The sequence below is a fragment of the Psammomys obesus genome, unplaced genomic scaffold, assembly GCF_907164565.1.
Source record: "Psammomys obesus unplaced genomic scaffold, mPsaObe1.curated_primary_1811, whole genome shotgun sequence".
In the NCBI taxonomy this organism is placed as follows: Eukaryota; Metazoa; Chordata; class Mammalia; order Rodentia; family Muridae; genus Psammomys; species Psammomys obesus.
The window spans coordinates 13,133,509-13,152,223 of NW_026585698.1; the positions used below are offsets into that span (position 1 = coordinate 13,133,509).

The window sequence follows — 18,715 nt, forward strand, 5'->3', positions numbered from 1 at the left end:
GTTGGTTGGTTGGTTGGTTGGTTGGTTGGTTGGTTGGTTGGTTGGTTTTCGCTTGCTTTTCTTCGCTGTTAGAGACTACCGGGGTCATCAGTTAATTCACTGAGGGTCCTCTGCAGCCACTGCGTTTCAACTCAGGTTCTTAATCTGAGCAGCAGACGCAGGTACTGGAGGCAGTTTTGGTTTTTCTTCTGCTGAAGCTTAACTTCACAGAGGCGTTATATTCCGGCGGTAACTTTTACTGTTTTACTCTTCCCTGGCTTTACTGCTTTCCGCAAAGGCTGGATGGTGCCTGTCCCGCAGCGCAGTACGATGTTAAGCCGCTGTCCCTCTCTCCGCAGACACTCCATCTGCACCGTGTACATCGAGGTGCTGCCCCCCAACAACCAGAGCCCGCCCCGCTTCCCGCAGCTGCTCTACAGCCTGGAAGTCAGCGAGGCCATGAGGATCGGCGCCGTCTTGCTAAGCCTGCAGGTGTGCCCGGGTGCGGACGCGTGTGTCTCTGCGGGCGAGGTGCCTAGCACGGGCCCATGCGCCCCTGCTAGTGCTCTAGGGGATGACGTCCCTGTCTGGGAGGACGCGATAGAGGCCTGTGGGGAGGGGCGTGCCGGCAGGTCTAGTTCACAGACTGCACAGCCGAAGGCCTAACAGGCTGGTGGGGACCCGTTGCCATGATCACGGGGAGAAGATGAAGGGACTGAAGCACGGGCGTGACTAGTCTGGGCCTTGCAACGGAGGGGCGCAGCCGAGCACTGTCCTCGCGCCCCTCCCAGCCGGGTTCACGTCGGCCGCTGGTTTTCGGGGTCTACGTGGCCCTGACCAGAGCGCGCTGAACCACCTCAGGTTTACCGTTAACTGAGTCTGTGGCTCCGATGGGTTTGCACATCCCGTCGATAATCGTCTCCAGTTTAGGCAAGACTGTAGGCGGCGTCAGGGAAAGGGCGGTGTGCCGAGGAAGAGGTGTAAAGAAACCGATCCAAGAGAAAAAAGAACAATGAAATATCACGTTTTCTCTCATGGGCAAATATAGATACATGTCCCTACATCTCTCTCTACACGTGATGTTAAAGTAGCTGTTGCTTCGCGAAGGGGAAGAAGGTTCAGGAGGAACAAAGTGCAGGGTTGTGTGTGTGTGTGTGTGTGTGTGTGCGTGTGTGTATCTGTGCTGGTGTATGTGCCTGTATGTGTATGTTGTGCACATGTTTATGTATCTGTGTCAATTTGTGTCTGTATATGTGTCAGTGTGTCTCTTTGTATGTGTAAATAGGTATGTGTGGATATGTGGTGTCTAAGTTTATGTTTCTCTGTGTTTACGTACGTGTGTGTTCGTACGTAGGGTTGAAAACGTCATAGTAGGTAGTACGGTTTTTAATGCCTATGAAAAAGTTAATAACCTTCTTCGAGAAGATCAAAGTTAATCACGAGGCATTACCTTACCTGCTCATAGGACAAGCTTTATGTTTCCTGCTGTTTCTTGGAAATGGCGCGGTTTCTGATATAAGCACTCGGGAAGCTAGGCTTGACGTTTGGAGATATTTACTAAAGGAACGTGTTGAGGAAAACCCATCCTCGACTTTTGCCCTTGACTGAGGTGTCACAGGACACAGCTACATTTTGCTCAGAGTTCTTAACGTCCTTATGCCTTCTGACCTCCTGACTCACACTGGCAAGGTCATCCTATGGCTACCCAAATGCCAGAATTTGCTTGGCATTCCCAAGAGCTTCTGGGGTTTTCATTTGGTATTTATTTTACTCTTTTCTCCAGGAAAGTAATATTTTTCTCTTTATTACGTAACTATCAGTAGAATAATTATTACAACCACAAGCAAGTAGAAACATCAGTAAAAATAAAATACCAAGAACTCTAATAGGCAAATTAAAGAAAATATAGCACTTATTCAGTCAGACAAAATAGCTAACCATATTACTATAAATATATAGAGGGGAAGTAAAATGATAAAAAATATATACCCATGAGAAACTATTTATCAAAACAAAAAGAAATTTAAAAAACACAATAAATCTTAAATTTTAAAGGTTGGGGTCAAGAAATTTTTCATGGTTTACAATTAAACCTTCCCTGATAACATTCCCTTTTGTAATATGCCTTGTATAAGATAAGCCATAACATTTGCTTATGAGGCAGGCTGGTTTTTATGTCGATAAATCTCAGGAAGATCTCGGAACCTGATTGTAGGAGAATAACACTAACTAGGCATTCAAGATGAATCGAGTTTGCTTTTTCTCGGATCTCACATTTCTTTGGCACAAAGGCTGGGGGAAAAAATACTTGCGATGATATTTCCATTTCGCTTTGTGTTGCTGGAAGAAAGAACACAATTGTGGTGTCAGAATGGATAAGAAGGGACAAGGGTGTCACCATCAAGGGTTTCTCGTAGACTTCCAACCTCTTTTGTTCGTAACCCACTGAGAAACAGTTTAAACCCGTGACCTCTCAGCTGAAAAGCATCCATCAAATTACTCCTCCAAAGTCTTGCAACAAGAGAGTGCGTTAGAAACCCAGCAGGTGCCCGCAGCTCTCTGTCCTTATACTTTCTTCACAAGGAGTGATGGCACCCAACATGAAAAGAAAAGAAAAAACCCTACTTAGGTAGCGAAGTGTTTGCTTCAGGAAAATGCCTAAAAGCTAGGGACCGCAGTGGTCCTTGCTTTCAGCCCCTCATCCGCCGTCAGGTATATGCTTTCATTCCACCTAAGGGAGTTTCGGAAGCTGTGGTTTCATCTTTGTGTGAATATCACTTTGAAGACTGTTGCAGGGATGACCTTCCAGAGAGGAGAACTGCCCTTAGACCTCTGCTTCTCACTCCCTCGGGCTGATCACGGTTGACCTGAGGTAGGCCTTTCTTCCTTCCGGAGTTGCTAGGAGGGTTTGCAGTGTGTTTTCCATTCGTCTTTATCCATATTTAATGTCTTTAATAACAGTTTCAAAATGCATGTGGAATTTAACCCACATGCCTGAAGGCAGTATTATTTTTAGTCCGGAAGAAAAATGCTCTGCTGCCTCGACCTCACTGCAGAATTGATTCTTTCCCATAACCGTCTGAATTAAACGCAAACTGTCCCACACTTGCCCCTCCGCAGCTCAGGGCCCGTCCAAGGTGCTAATTTGTTTTTCTGACATTTGAAATGCTCTAGAAGTTTCGGGTTCTTGCTCTCCTCTTTCATTTTTGCCCCCTCTTATTTGATAAACATTCTGTATACAGTAGGATATGCGTGCGCCCTGAAGATGACGCCGGAGTTTATGATTCATGAACGCCGGGCACCGTGTACAGGTGTGTGGCACATAGCGGACAGTGTTGTGCTGGGTGCTTTCCGTTAATACTTCCTCTTCTGTGAGCAAATATTTCCTCTGAGCATTCCAGCCCCTTCATGTGTTACTGTCCTGATGAGAATCGAAGATTAGGCTTGAAGATGCCATTTCCCCACAAATGACGGGTGCCATTTATCCCAGCTGCTGGGCTGCTCTGTCTCTTCTGTATCGGCAGAGGAGGAAGTTCGTTGATTTTCCTTTGTTTTCCATTTGTGTGGTGGGAGTCTTGTTTGTGCACCTTCGTTAGCAGTAAATCTCAGATTTGGAGTGGCTCTTCATCATTAGCATTATCTCAGAAGAATAATGTCAAGAGTGTAGAAGACAACTAAAATATGTGAAATGATGCTATTGGTTACCTAATTCCAAGCATAACCTGTAGTTTCTATGAAAAATAAACAGATATTGGGAAAGTGATAGATAGACAAGAGAGGTATGATGAGTGATAGGTAGGTAAATAGATAAATGATAGATAGATAGATAGATAGATAGATAGATAGATGAATAGATAGATAAAAGAATAGATAGATGACACAGAGATAGATAGATAGATAGATAGATAGATAGATAGATAGATAGATAGATAGACAGAAGGGAGACAGAGAAGGAGAGAGTGAAAGAAGGGAGTGAGCTGTTTGATATCAGTTGTCTGCTTCTTACAAAAATTAAGTGAGATTCATAGAGAAAATTTTCTTGAGTGGAATGGGATTCAAATGCACACACATGAACACATACATACAATTACACACATGCTCACATACATGTTACATGTGTTAGTGTTTGCATGCATGTTTTTCTGTGCATCGAGTGCATGTGAGTGCTCGTGGAGGTCAGAGGTTGCCAGGTCATTGGAACTAGAGTTACAGAAAGTTGTGAGCCACCATGTGGATACCGAGAATTGAACCAAGGTCCTCTGGAAGAGCAGCCCTTGCTCTGAACAACTGAGCATGTCTCCTGACTTTCAGGAGGAGGCATTTTTGGACATCATTTTTGGGGAGAAAGAGTTCAATGCAGGAGTATCAGAATTTGGGAGATGCTGAGATTGATCAAAGTATAATTTCTGATGAGCAGACCCCACTGAAGCCAGAGCTGAGGCAGTGCCTGAAAGCTAAGGGTTAGGTGGGAAGGGGATACAGGAAGATGCAACTTGGCCTCAAGTGAGGCTTCTCCCTTTGGAAGACTCGATTGCTGCATGGAGCAACAGCTAAAGCCATTAGGCAGGCAGCGTTGCCAGCATACAGGGGGAACTCAGCTCGTTCTTTAGAGGAGTTGTGGGATGACTGTCACGGCGTCTCAGAATTAATTTACTTAGGACTGAGCACTTGAAACTAACTCTCCTCCTCCTGAGGAAAACATCCTCCTGAGGATGACCCTTCTGAGATCATCCCACTCACTTAATGGCATCCTCATTTTGCAAATTCTCAGACCTGCTCAACTTCCACTTTTTCTGTAGCCTCCATTTCCAATCAGTCAACCAAACTGGTTGAGTTCCAAGATAACTCAGAGTTTCGCTGTCTCTCCCCAATCCTACTCCCCTCAACTGACCTACCAACTGTTGTCCTTTCTCTACTGATCTCTAGACTAACTCTGAAATATGTAAACTTGACCCTCTTAGCACTCAATTTCTTAAGGAGTCAGAAGTAAGTTTTTTAGTACATTACTAGAAACCATCACATCTTTTTAAGAAGCCCTGATGCTCTAGACACATAAAACCCAGTTTTCTTTTACACTGCTTCATTAAATTTTGATGTCAGAAATGCACCTTTGCAAAAATGCACATTTTCAGTTTTTCATTTACAACTGAAAATTGGCACCAGTGTTCAAAGAGTAGCCTTATCCCCAGGTATAAAAGTGAGCTAGCCACACTTAACCAGAACTGTTAGCAATAATATTTTAGCTTAAATAGAACTTAAATGAGCCCTGATATTTCTACAGCCAGAGACATCAATATTTAATAGAATATTAAAGTCATATTTGATAGCAAGCCAATTTAAAATCTTATGATGGAATGAAAAGTGGTCAACAAAGCCACAACAAATGGACTCAGCAGGTTGTCATCATATATTTATGTATTTGTATATTTGTGTGTATGTTTGTGACAATAACAGTGATAAAAGAGCCACCAATAAAGTGGGAGTTAGAGTAGTGATAGAAGGGATAGAGCCAGGACAGGGACAGGGCTGAGTGACATGAGCCTATTTTTTTTACAGATGGAATCATTCTATGTTCATTAAAAATTAAGATATTTGAAAATCACAGAGAATCAATTTTAAAATGTTGATTGATTGATTGATTGATTGATTGATTGTGTATGTGCATGTACCTGAGTAGACATATATGTGCCATGTGGATGCAGAAGCTAATAGAAGACAGAGGAGTGTCAGATCCTTGAAGCTGGAGTTACAGATGGTTGTGAGTCACCTCACAGGTGCAGGAAACCAAACTCAGGTCTTCCGCAAGAGCCGTACATGTGCAAGTGCTCTTAATCTCTGAGCCATCACTCCAGCCCCAGGCAGGAGCAAAGTTTCTAATGACGCTTTCACCATTTTGTCTTCGTCAGAGACTCGTGTAGCGTCTATGGTAGGTTGCAGGAGAACAGTTTCTGTTAGAAAGAAAATTGGATCTCTGACTAAAACAGCACGCGCAGGGCCAGCCCAGGTGTGCACCGGGTCCTCTGTGTGTATATCGCAGCTTCCAGTTCAGCGTTTTTAGTGGGATTCCTGAATGTGTAAACAAGCAGGTCTCTGACTCTTGGGCCTTCTCCTGGGCTCTTTTTCTTTGTTAGTCTGTCTTGTCCAGCTTCAGTGGGATAGTTTTTGTTTTATCTTTGTATTTTTAAAAAAATGAATGAATGGTTGAAAACGTTTAGGGTGAGTAGGTATGGAGGCCTCCCCTTACCTGAGGAATGGAAAGGTGGTTGGAGGAAAGGGAAAAGAGGGGATACACTCGAGTTGTAAAGCGAATGAGTAATTAACTAATTATAAAAAAGAAGAAGAAAAAATGGAATTTCCAATCCAAGGAACATAGAGACTCAGAATATAGCACCTCTTTGTGAATGACACCATTATATTGGTAGCTATTTAAATATGAATATGTACAATTTTAGATATTAAGATAACTCACTGCATAGAATTGCTGGTAGCAAAATGTATTCTCTGTGACCATCGGATTAATGCTAAGTGGCAGCATTGCTACCGTCATAACACCGACAAAACACACATTTATTTTATATGGAGCAAAGCCAGGAAAAAAATGTAAAAGTATCTCTATAAAGAGACCAGTCTTAAAATTATTCTTTTAGGTTGACATTTTAAGTTAGCCTAGCAAAAAAGTAGTTTACATTTTTCTGAGGATTTAAAAAAAATCATACTTTAACAATTCAATCATCTTGTAATATCACACAGAATGATGGAATGCTTAAAACAGATATGTCCCTTCTCTTGCAGAATAATCTAATCCAGATCCTGAATGTTACATTTTTGGTATGGATCACATCTCCTGTAATCTTCTTTTTGAAAATGGAGTTTCACTTCAAGATTTTTGTGAAACATATCTATTCATCATTGCATGTTTCTCATGGCCTTAAGTAAAACCTCATGCTTATGGTTTGCTCATTAAAAACATCCCTGAGAAAGAGTCCCGTATAAAGTAATTTGATATACATCACTTGGAGATACTTCGATCTGCGTGAGACATTACCATCTTTACAGAGCCAGAGGCAGCCTGAAGCTGCTGTCTTATACATACAGTGTGGAGTAACTTGAGGCAGATGCTAGCCTGAACTCCACAGAATCTCAACCCCCATCAAGACCACATGCAGCAAGGTCAGGGAAGAGTGATGGCTGGAATCATGTGAGAGCCCATGATTCATCTTCTCTCTGCTCTCTAGCATCTCCGTGTTGCTTGTTGCCGTGACTACAAGACCATGCTTTCTTTAGGTTACCACAGCCTCTATTGTGTAGTGGAGATGGTCCTGGCTGGCCCAGAGGGATTGATTCCCTGTGTTCCAACACGATGTCATCTCTATCAAAGCATCACAGGTAACCCTGGAGAGCTTGCATAGAGCCAGAACACTGGACCTTATAGGCACCTGAGCAAAAGACACTTCAAATTTATCTTTGTTGTATGTTGAGTGCCTTGTTTGACAGGTTTTGTCATGTCTGTTCTGAAGGTGACACTTTCCAATTCTCTGGGGATACTAGCACGTCTCTGTCTTTGTGCGTTCTCGTTTTCACAAATGACTCCTAACTGAATTATACCTGGAAATGAAAGTGAGAGGTTCCATTTTCTGGATGCTGGGGGACTACAGTATTTTTCAAAGAAAAATGTGCATTTTCCAACCTAGGAGGCATAAGGAGTTTTGTTGTTTAGTTCTTTTTTTTGTTTTTTTTTTTTTTTTTTTATTTTATTTTTTTTTTACATTAAGCATAGTTAAGCCATTTTACCCTTTTTAAAGTTGAGCAAAAATGGGACTCATGTGTATTTTGGGTTGGGGTAGAACATATGCACAGGCAGCTATTTCCAGGTGACTTTTCAATCCCATCTTTAATAATTTGGCAGCTACGAATCTTGCTGCATCGTTTTCTTTTTTTAAATAAATCTCAGAGTGTGTTTGAACATCTTGAAGCCGTTTATTGCTTCCATAGTGCCAGCTCCTGTTGATGACAGCTTAAGTATGTAAATGCTACGATTACCCTGAGATTTTGATAGCTAGAAAGAAACAAACACAGTGCTTCCGAGAAGCACTCAACAAGCAGCTAAAAGGGGTCGGTTTTCTAGCAAAATTAATGATTCTCCACTGATCGGGAGAAGAGCCTGGGGTGTTCTCACACTTTTCTACCAGGACTGCAGCTGAGAAAACAGAGATTATTTACATTGGCAGGTTCAAATTTACCCAGCAGTCCTAAGGAATTCAATTGCATGCCTCTTGTTCTTATTGCAAATATATATATTTAAGATACAGATTCTAAAAATCCAATAGTTCGAAAAGAGTCATAAATGAAAATATTTTTTCTGTCTTCCCGCCCACACACACGTGACCTACATGCATACCATGTGGCCCATGTTCACATCACGTGACCCAGCTCTCTCAAGAAAGAGCAGACGCCTTGGATCTTAGGTGTATCAGCTTAAGAAAACAAACTTCAGAGAGGGAAGCAGAATTATCCTGAGATGAAAATTGACTCGGCGGCTTTTCAATAGAGCTGGTCCCTCCCTTTCTCCAAAATAAAAGTAGTTTGTTTTGATTTGGGTAATCAAATGGGGAGAAAGCCCCGCACACTTGATTGCCACACTTGATTGTCCCTGATTGAACGCTGCTGAATGATTTGGACCCGAAAGCTGACTGTGTGAGGCAGGACAGGAAAATGCAAAGACTGGGACCAAACACAGCAGGTTAAAATGACCAAGGAGTTTATACTTCGCCTGCCATTTTTCTTACTTTTGTACTTAAGGCTATGTGAGGTGTTCACAAATCCAATCATACACATTATTTTTTTTTTTTTTATACAATAGAATTTTAAAATGTTTCTTATTGTTGCTGTTTTCTTCTTTCCTTTTCCTGGATTGTTACCCAACTTTTCCTCACCTCTTCCTTTCCATATTTTCCCCATCACAGTCACTCATATGTAATTATGTAAGCCGTGTCTGCGTATGTGAATATTTGCACACAATTGCCACCCACACACAGCACAAACAAGCCATTTTGCCATGCCATGAATATACATGGAATATTTTAATCTTATTTTCCCCTTGCAACAACATAAAAGGTTCAGAAAAGATTGCTACAAAATTCTTTCGGAATGATTTGTCAGCATGACATCGTGTTGTCATCAAAGGCCACAATTTACAATTCTTATAAAAAGAATGTTTTTTTTAATTATTATTATATGACTATAACTCAACCGCTAACATCAGAAAATAGTTTGGCACCAGCCTGCAGTCTAACAGCCTTCTGACTACTTTCAGCTCTCTCTAGTCCTCTGACAGAACCCTGGTGGCATCGTTCGCAGCCCAGGTCCCACACTAACACAAAGCCCTTGTTGACACACACCCACAGTCCAGAACCCCGTGCTGGCATATTTGCCATTTCTTCAGGTTCCTCAGGCTGAAACATCCTTGGCTATTACAGACCTGACATTTTTTTTTTCAAGATTCCAGGACAGTTATTTAATACACATTCCCTGTGGTTAGTTTGGTTTTTCATCCTCCGGATTCAGGGCTGATGGGTCACTGTTTTCTGGTGAAAATGCTGGAGTGGTACTGCCTCTCGGGGGACAGAGAGCTTACTTGACTTCACTACAGCTTTGAGGCTGTTGCCTCAGTAAGGTCAGCTCAGGGGTTCAGCTCTTGCAGAGGACCGGGATCCAGTGTCTAGCATCCGCATGGGGTGGCTCGCAACTGCCTGTAATTCCAGGTCCAAGATACCAAAGGCCGCCTTCACCATGGCTCTGTGTTACTCACACACAGGAACACATCGGTGGAAATGCATGTTTCCTGAACTGCTTGAAAATAGATAAGTAACATGTCCTCCTTCATTTCAAGTGTTTGCTTTTAGCATTGCTGATGATGTATGCGCAAACTATCATTACTGATCCCAAGTGGCAGTTTTCTAATATTGTTCATTTCGTGTGTGTTGCTATTTTACTATTAAAACTCTCTTTATTGCACAGGAATTTATTCATGTGTTGATTTATATCCCTGTGAAGTGTATACGTCCACTTTATTGAAAGTATTCTAAGCCATTGACGCTAATTTAGCACACTGTAAAGCATGCTGAAATAATAAGGCACAAGGCTCTTTAAAATACAGGTGGTTTAGTTCACACGACAGGTGTTTCTTTAAATTCTTGAGATGGGCAAGTGTAAGGTCAGATTGGCACCATGGTCAGGTTCCGAAGGCCCTCATTGTATCTTCCCTGAAGGGGTTGGGGGGTGGGTGAAGAAGGTCTCACTCATAGTCCTCTTCATCCAAGAATGCAAATCCACTCCTGATCTTTCCCTTCTGTGCACAGCCCTGCTCAGCCCAGCGCTCCATGTGTGGGGTTGTGAGTGGCCACCATGTCCCTGTCATTGCCCTTCAGCCTTGGAGTCAGCCTCATGCCTCTGTCCAAGGAGGACCTTGTGTTCTTTTGATACTGCCTCACCATTCTCTGAGCATGGTTATTTTGTTTTAACATGGTGTTTCACACTCGTTTTACCTTTTATTATGTCAGCCATGGATTAAGCTATCTGAAAGGCTCTGGTTTCTGTGATTATGCAGTGATATTTACACATAACACATATACACAAAAACACACATAATGTTAGCACACACAAATACACATAAACGCAGTATACATACTAAATCCCCTTATATATGTACATATATATGTATGTATGTATACATACAAACACGTGTGTACATATGGAAGTACACACAAACACAAACAAACATCATAAATACACAGCTGTGCATACATACAAGTACACAAATATACACACTTACACACAGGTTTATGCACATTTCACACACACACACACACACGCACACACGTACAAACAGACACAAACACCTTCCGACACTAATGTAGGCTATTTCAGTTGTGTGGGGACTCTGCACATCACCCCTCTGAATGGCTGTGCTAACCTACATTCCCAGCAGTAACATGCAAATGTCCTTCCCTCAAATTCACTACCAGGATTTGCTCTTGTTTTTGCACTGAGTGACAACTGCAGCATCCTGAAGGTCGCAAGAGGGTGCCTTCTATTTTTATTATTTATTTATTTATTTATTCATTCATTCATTCATTCATTCATTCATTCATTTATTTTTACTTCTTTCATGACTCCTGAGCCAGCACCTGTTCACATTGGAGATGACATTTCTGTTTTGTATTGTGAGAAATGTCTAGTCACATTTTTTTGCCCAATTTTGATCAAATTTGTTTTGATGTGTTTGCTGTTTTTTTTTTTTTTTTTTTTTACCTCCTCCCGCATTCTGAATGTTCCTCCTCCTCACACAGATGGACCCGACACTCCCCCTCACCATGACAGTCTTAAGTGGCTGCCTCCATATTTGTCTGTTTTGCTTTTGTACCTGTATTTCTGATATATTACCACCCATATTTATTACCTGCTCAGGCTTCCTGGGAAGCGTGCCTGTGTTTTCTGCTAGTAAGCTTATGGTTTCCACTGCTACATCCGGATCTTAAGACATGCCAGGTTCCTGTGTGTGTGTGTGTGTGTGTGTGTGTGTGTGTGTGTGCGCGCGCGCGCGGGGGGGGGGGGGGGGGGGGGGGGGGGGGGGGGGGGGTGTGGAGGGGTGGTGGTGTAAGGTTCATCTTTCTGTATACCGAAATTCAGTTTTTCAAGGACCATCATTGAGGAGGTGATCCCTCCTGCAGCGCCGGCCTTGGCAGCATTACAGGGAGTCTCTGGGCTGCAGATGTGTGGGTTTGTTCCTGCCTTCTCCATGATGCAGCCCTGGTCTCAGTGTCAGGTTTTAACCTACGGAAAAGCCGTCACTCTGATACCATTAGTGCCAGGAACCATAACACCAAGGTGCTGTGATGATTCTGGCTTTGTGCTCTGAGGACCTGTAGTGCATCAGTAGCTTGCATCTTTTATCATGAAGGAACATCTGCATCCTTGGTCAAATTGATTCCCACAGACTTACTAGAACCACCATAAATGGGATGCTCCCTCTGTAAGCTGTGAAAGGCTGCTGACAGGTTACATCCTGAAATATTTATCACTTTGTCACATGCAATAATCTTTCGGAGGAGCCTTCATATTTTCTATATGTAGAATCATTTCATCTGCAAATGGGAATCATTTGACTCCCCAGTTTCCCATCCGTGTGTCCTTACTCCTTCTCATCATAATGGCGCCGGCTCAGGCTCCAGGGAACATTTTGATTAAAGTAAACACCGGCATTCTTCCCAACTGTATGGAAAGCACCTTCAGCTCCCTCTCATTCAGTGTGAAGCTGGCTACAATTTTTTTTTTTTTTTATCTACCTTGTGTAGTATATTTCTGGTGCGTTACACATATACCAAATTTGTTTCATTTTATCACGAAATGTTGAATTTTATTGACTGTTTTCCTTGTATCTATTGACATGAGCATGCTAGTTTTTTATGGAATTGCTAAGATGTGTAACATTTATTGATTTGTTTGTTATTAACCCGAGCTTGCCGCCCTGAGATGAATCTCAGTGGATCATGATAAATTGTTTTTTCCATGTGCCCTCAGAATTTACTTATGAGTAGTTTTTGAAAAGTTTTGCCTCTGTGCCCATCACATTCTCGTGGCCTTAAAATTTTATTTTCTGTCTGTCTCTCTCTGTCTCTGTGTTTTTATGTCTATATGTCTGTGTCTCTCTGTGTGTGTGAGAGAGAGAGTGAATAACATCACCTTCAGAATGAATATTAAGGAATGCCCACCCTTTTGGTTTTTCATAAAATGTTTAAAATAAATAGTGTAAGGTTTATTTATTGGCTTTTATGTCGCCCGTGACTACGCCTGATCCTGGTTTTTTCTTCACTGGGGAAATTCTTGTTTCTGCATCAGTCTTGTTCACTACTGTTCAGCTGCTCCTGCTGTCTGTGCATTGCTTCCATTTGTCTTGGTTACATGTCCATCAAAACTGATCTCGTAGAGATTTCCCAGGCAACTGTTCTTTATGGTTCCTCGTGGACATTTTGGTGACTTTGTTATTCATTTCTCATTTTATTCCACTGTACAGAGAGATAATATCTGGCATGAATTTTTACTGAGATGTGGTTTGTGGCTGATGATGTGACCAGTGCTAGATCACTGCCCATGTACACTCTTAAGAAAATGTCTGTCTGCCAGCTGATCTGTGATGTGTCGTCTGTGACGCTCAGGTCAAATTTTTTGCTTGCGGCTGCTGTTTCGGCCTGAGTGTCCTGTCCTGTGCTTCAAGTGGGGCTATGAATTCTGCAACACCTGTGCATCAAAGGCCATCCCTCCCCAGGCCTTACAATGTTGACTTTGTAAAGTTGGGTGTTGGATGTTAGGTACAAGTGAGGTAGTTGTTAGAAGTTCTTGCCACATTGATAGGTATACATCTAGGTGAGCCTACTAAGGCTGGCCTCAGGCATGTGTGCTGTAGTTTCAATGGGCAGGCAGCCAGAAGGGCAGAAGGGTGTCCTGGTATAGTATATTTGTCAGTCTTTAAAGTATGCAGAGGACAGGGGTCCACTCAACATCTCCGGGCAATGTGACACAGTGTGTCCATCAAATGCTGGTCTGTCTGTAGGCCTTGAAAAGAAGTTGAGCCAACAGTGGCTGGCTCTTTGATCATCTCCCTCTAGGAGGGAGCAGCCTTGCCGGGCTACAGAGGAAGACAAAGAAGCCAGTCCTGATGAGACCTGATAGACTAGGGTCAGATGGAAGGGGAGGAAGACTTCCCCAATCAGTGGGCTGGGAGAGAGAGGCATGGGAGGAGAAAAGGGAGGGAGGGTGGGATTGTGAGGGGACAATGGAGGGGGAGACAGATGGGATACAAAGTGAATAAATTATAATAAATAAGAAATGAAAAAAATTAAAAAATGTTGAGTCAACAGAACACACAAAGGAGTGTATGCATTGGTTATTTGTGGGAACATTGTTGGCTTTGGTCTCTCGTGGTACTCTCCAGCTGCAGCCTGTGGAGGAAGGTGGGGTAGACAGAGCATAAGAAAGAACAGGTAGACATACAGTGACCTGTACTGAACCACTGGAGTACGTTTGGAGAACTGTTTCATCGTCATGTAAACACCAGCTTGTGTTTACAGAGTCCAGGACACCGGTAACATCTCCTGTGAATAAAGTTCTGCAGGACCACCAATGTTCATGTGGCCTGTCATTCAGAAGAACATCCCCTGTGGAGCATAACTGTACTTCCTTTAAGCAAAATCAGCTACCATTGAAAGAATTAGACTATGAAATTAAATTTCAAAAGAATAATTAGGGACTTGCATGAAAATAATCTGCAATTAAATCATATGAAAAGTTATAGAGACCTGTTGATATACCATACCCATGCTAAGCCGAGAAATTGTATTTTGTGAAAAGAAAGTATTATTTGCCGATGTGGACATGAGGAAGAAGGAATAATAAGTGCTGTATTGCAATGTTCTGAACAACTGAATATATGAAATTAAAATAAAAAGAGTTAGTTCAAGAAAAATGATAAAAAATATATTTGGGAGGAATATTAAACGTAAAATTTTAGGGGCTGTCTACTCATGAGTGAATGTATATGTTTCCCTCAGATTCATAGGTTGATGCCTAAATCCTCGATGGATGGAATTTGTAGGGTTTCTGTGGAAGATTCAGTCCTGTATATGGAGGACTCATGAAGGGAATTATTGCCCTGATAGCCAAGGAAGCTTTAAATCTGGATTTCCCAATATATGAGTCAGTAGAACAGCCATGCACAAACCAGGAATGATGCCCTCAGTAGACTCCAGGTCTGTGGATGCCTTGACTCAGAACTTTCTAATCCTTAGAGCTATGAAAGAATATCATTACACTCCAGCCTGAACTTCCAACACATCTACTCAAGTGGGTAGTTTGATGTATTCTTTGGGATAAGCCTGTATTTGCTATTTTTCTTGTTTTGTTTTTGTGATCATAGCACCTGACCTTAACGGTCTAAGGAAGGAAGGGTTTATTCTGGTTCATAGTATCAGAGGGTTTAGTTTACAGTGGCTTGTGTCTATAAACTTTGACACAACACGATGGTGTTGAGAGTGAAGAGAAGATTATTTACTTCACTGTAGACAGGAAGCAGAGACAGGAAGATGGCAAGAACCAGCTCTCCCCAAGTTCCTGCCATGGGAGACCAACTTCCTCGTAGTAGGACCTACCTTGTAAACCTTCCAGCATCTCCCAATTAGGGTTCAACCCTCCAATACATGAGACTTTGTGGAGGTTACTTCTTATCCAAGACAGGAACTGGAAATACGCAATATCTTGAGGACTTAAGCATTATTTACTATAATGAGTTTAGACTAACAAAGCAAGCAATGAGATTGGCATTGAGCAAAATGTGGGAGGGGTGTGCATCAGAGAATGAAGATATTCACAAGGAAGGGTAGCAGTTAATACAGTCTAATGAGTAAGGTGTTGAAATGAGAGCTGGGCAATTTTCAGAAACTTCTAGAAACAGTAGTGAGGAACAAGGCAATTACTGTGGGACTCACACCTTGACAAGGAGATACTCTCAACATGGAAAATTCTTGTGGATTCTGACAAGAAAGTGCTTGAAAGCATTGAGGACAGGGAGTTCTATGTGAAGCCGAAAGTTCTTTAACTTTCAACTCATTATTTTGTCAACATGGAAGTAGGAACGACAGACCTCAGCATACAAGAAGGTTGTGTGGATTAGCGGGTATGGTGTGTGAGATCTAAAGAGTCCCTCGGATATAGAGTAGCTAATGTACTTCTGATACTCTTACTTTTACTTTGTTGATCGTCCTTGAGAGCCATATGCAATTAGAACTGAAAATGTATTTAGAATATATTACCTTCTGTTGTGTCCCAACATTACTAATTTTGTGTATTAAAAAAAAAGAAGAAGAAAACAAAAAGACAACTGAGACTGGACCTTTTAGGCATTCTCTCGAGTCTCCCAGCATCCAGAGTCTTTCTTTTTAAGGTTCCTGGTTCCCAGGCATTTTCCCATGTGGAGTAAGTAAACAGAGGCTCACTTTAACCACTGTTCATGGCTGAGTAAGCACATGCTTAGTTTAAAATGCGCTCCTTCCTGATCCTGTCTGCAGAGACTCTGCTCTGGCTTTCTAGCCTGAAGCGTTTTCTGTGGCTTCCTTCCTGCAGATTGCTAACACACTTCCGAAAGAAAAAGGAGCGTTTGGGGAGTTATACCCTTCCGGTGTGTTGTTTTCTTACATTTTGGAGCATATGTTTATTCTGTCACATATTTAGCTACACTACATATTTCGGAACTGTGTTTTACATATAATATTCACTTCATGTATTTTGGATATTTAGTAAGTAGTCCTTTTGAACTTAAGCTTGTTTTGGAAAGTGGTTTCTTCATCAGAATAAAAATGGCAAAGCAGCACATCAATAGGGCATACATGTTAATCTATACCAAAACGTTTTCACTACTGTATCATCCTATCAAAGCCCTGGTAGTTTAACATCAGGGGAAATCATGTGTTTCAAGGCAATGTTACATATAGCAGGTGTGTTTTTGTACTGCATACATGTAGACAAAATGTCTAACATAAAATGAAACAAATTAAGGGAGAAAAAAACTTTCAGAAAGAATAAGGTACTATTGTGCTGAACTCAGAGTTTCAGTTCTTGCTCTCAAGTAATTAATGGCATCAGTCAGGACCTGTTTGCTTCAGTGAGAAAGAGAGGCTCATCTAAATCCGTTGATCTTGTATCTCCTTTAGAGGTACCACAGACTGGTGCTTTGTCTTAATCGCCTCTGAAATGTTTAGAATTGCTCTGTGTAAGGTAAGCTCCATCAGATGCCATTTGGTGGCTGTGTTCCTCTATAACTTGGCAGAATACTGTTTATAGATTTTCTTCTTTTCTGATTTTTTTTAACTAGACTCCAAGGATATTGCTTACTTGAATGATTTTGAGAATTTTTGTGCCCCCCAAATGTGCACTTGTGTGCATATGATAACAATTGATAAATGAGGATGCCATGAATTTGAAGGAGAGCAAGGAGGGGTATACGGGAAAGTTTAGAAAAAGGAAAAGGAAGGGAGAAATTACATAATTATACTGTGATCTCAAAAACAGAAAAGAAAAACTGGCAGTTTTGTAGCAGATAAATTAAGTCATCTGGTTGAATTGACTACAGAAGAGTTGTTTTCAAAGGTACTGTTTGTCCTTCAAGCAATAATTAAAGAAAAACTTGGCTTTAGTAGAGCCATTAAATTGAACACATATCAGCGAATGGATGGCTAAATGCCATCACTTGCTATCTGTTCTGAATCAACATCATTGAGTCGTTTAGCTCGAGGTCAGTGGCTAAGCAAACATCAGTCAGTGTCTTCTGTATACAAAACTAACAAGCACTTGGCTTTACCCAGTATCTACTGGGCACGTTCAGCCTCTCTCTGCTTCTACTCCTGCCAGGATTGGTCTCCTCGGGCCTGCATTTCTCCTGCACCATATTCAAGCAAGCACTAAGCAATGCCATCCTGATCACTCTTTATCAAGGGAGATTGTCCTGTCATCTCTAGATGTCCTTCCTAGATTGTTTCACAAGGATCTGAAAGCTCTGCATTCGAATTAACTATTTTGTTTGCCCCTTGCTCCCTGATATCCTGAAAGCTGGGCAGGCAGAAGCTTTCTGTGCTGTTCATGACTGCGCTTCCAGGGTTTGACATAGGTGAAATGCCTCATAAATATAAGGCTAATTATGGAGCAATTATGGCAACCATTGTATTTCTTTTTAGCCCCCTTATGTATCTTGCCTCAAAATAGATGCTATCCAGGGAGCAGCCTAACAGCTGATTCCAGGGCCTGGCAGTGGATTCTAGGTCCAGGGATGAGATGTTCTTTTGTTACATATTTGTTTTATTATTTGTTACTTATAATTGTCACCACACTTTTCACATTCTTTGAAAGGGGAGCTCACTTTTCACTGGACTTATGAAAAATAAATATATAAGAAATACATTTGCAATAAGGAGGAGTGATTCTTACTACATGAAAAATTATGTTATGACTAAACTTTTCCTTTCCAAGAAAAAAAAATAGTCACTAATTATCTCTAGACTTAAAAAGACACAACATTCAATTAAGTAGAACACAAAGTACTCAGGTCGAAATGAAGGTAGAAATAGCAACATAACCGAACTCAACCGCATGTTTTGTTTACCAGTGAAAGTTTTCTTAGACTTTGATAGAATTGTAACTAGCTAACACTATAAAAGAACAGCGCGAACAAAGTCATGCAGTATTCAGAGATCCTTTACCCCACTAACACAGATTGTAGTTACTTCTGCACATGAAAGGATTCACCAACCATATGTTGGAAGGAGAGAATCAACTCATAAATCTGACCTCCATATTCATGCCTCATCATAGGTGACCATAAATAAATAAATAGATAGGGCAGAGTGTAGGGAATCTTAGGAAAGAAGTGGGAAACAGTATGGTCTGGAGAGGACAGGAACTCCACAAGGAGAGCAACAGAACCAAAAAATCTGAGCAAGGGCTCTTTCCTGAGACTGCTATTCCAATCGAGGACCATGCATGGAGATAACCTAAGACCCCTACGCAGATGTAGCCCGTGGCAGCTCAGTATCCAAGTGGGTTCCATTGTAATAGGAACAGGGACTGTCTCTAGCATTAACTGATTGGCCTGCTCTTTAATTACCCCCCCCTGAGGGGGAAGCAGCATTACCAG

At 41.7% G+C, this 18,715-nt stretch overlaps 1 protein-coding gene across 1 annotated transcript in view; it reads left to right on the plus strand.

Moving 5' to 3' along the window:
* The window catches only part of Pcdh15 (protocadherin related 15), an 844,567-nt gene that overhangs the window by 590,362 nt on the left and 235,490 nt on the right, over positions 1-18,715 (plus strand). The window contains exon 16 of the mRNA XM_055598939.1: positions 339-471. Within this exon, the coding sequence (XP_055454914.1) occupies positions 339-471 (133 nt within the window). The remainder of the gene's footprint in view (positions 1-338; positions 472-18,715) is intronic.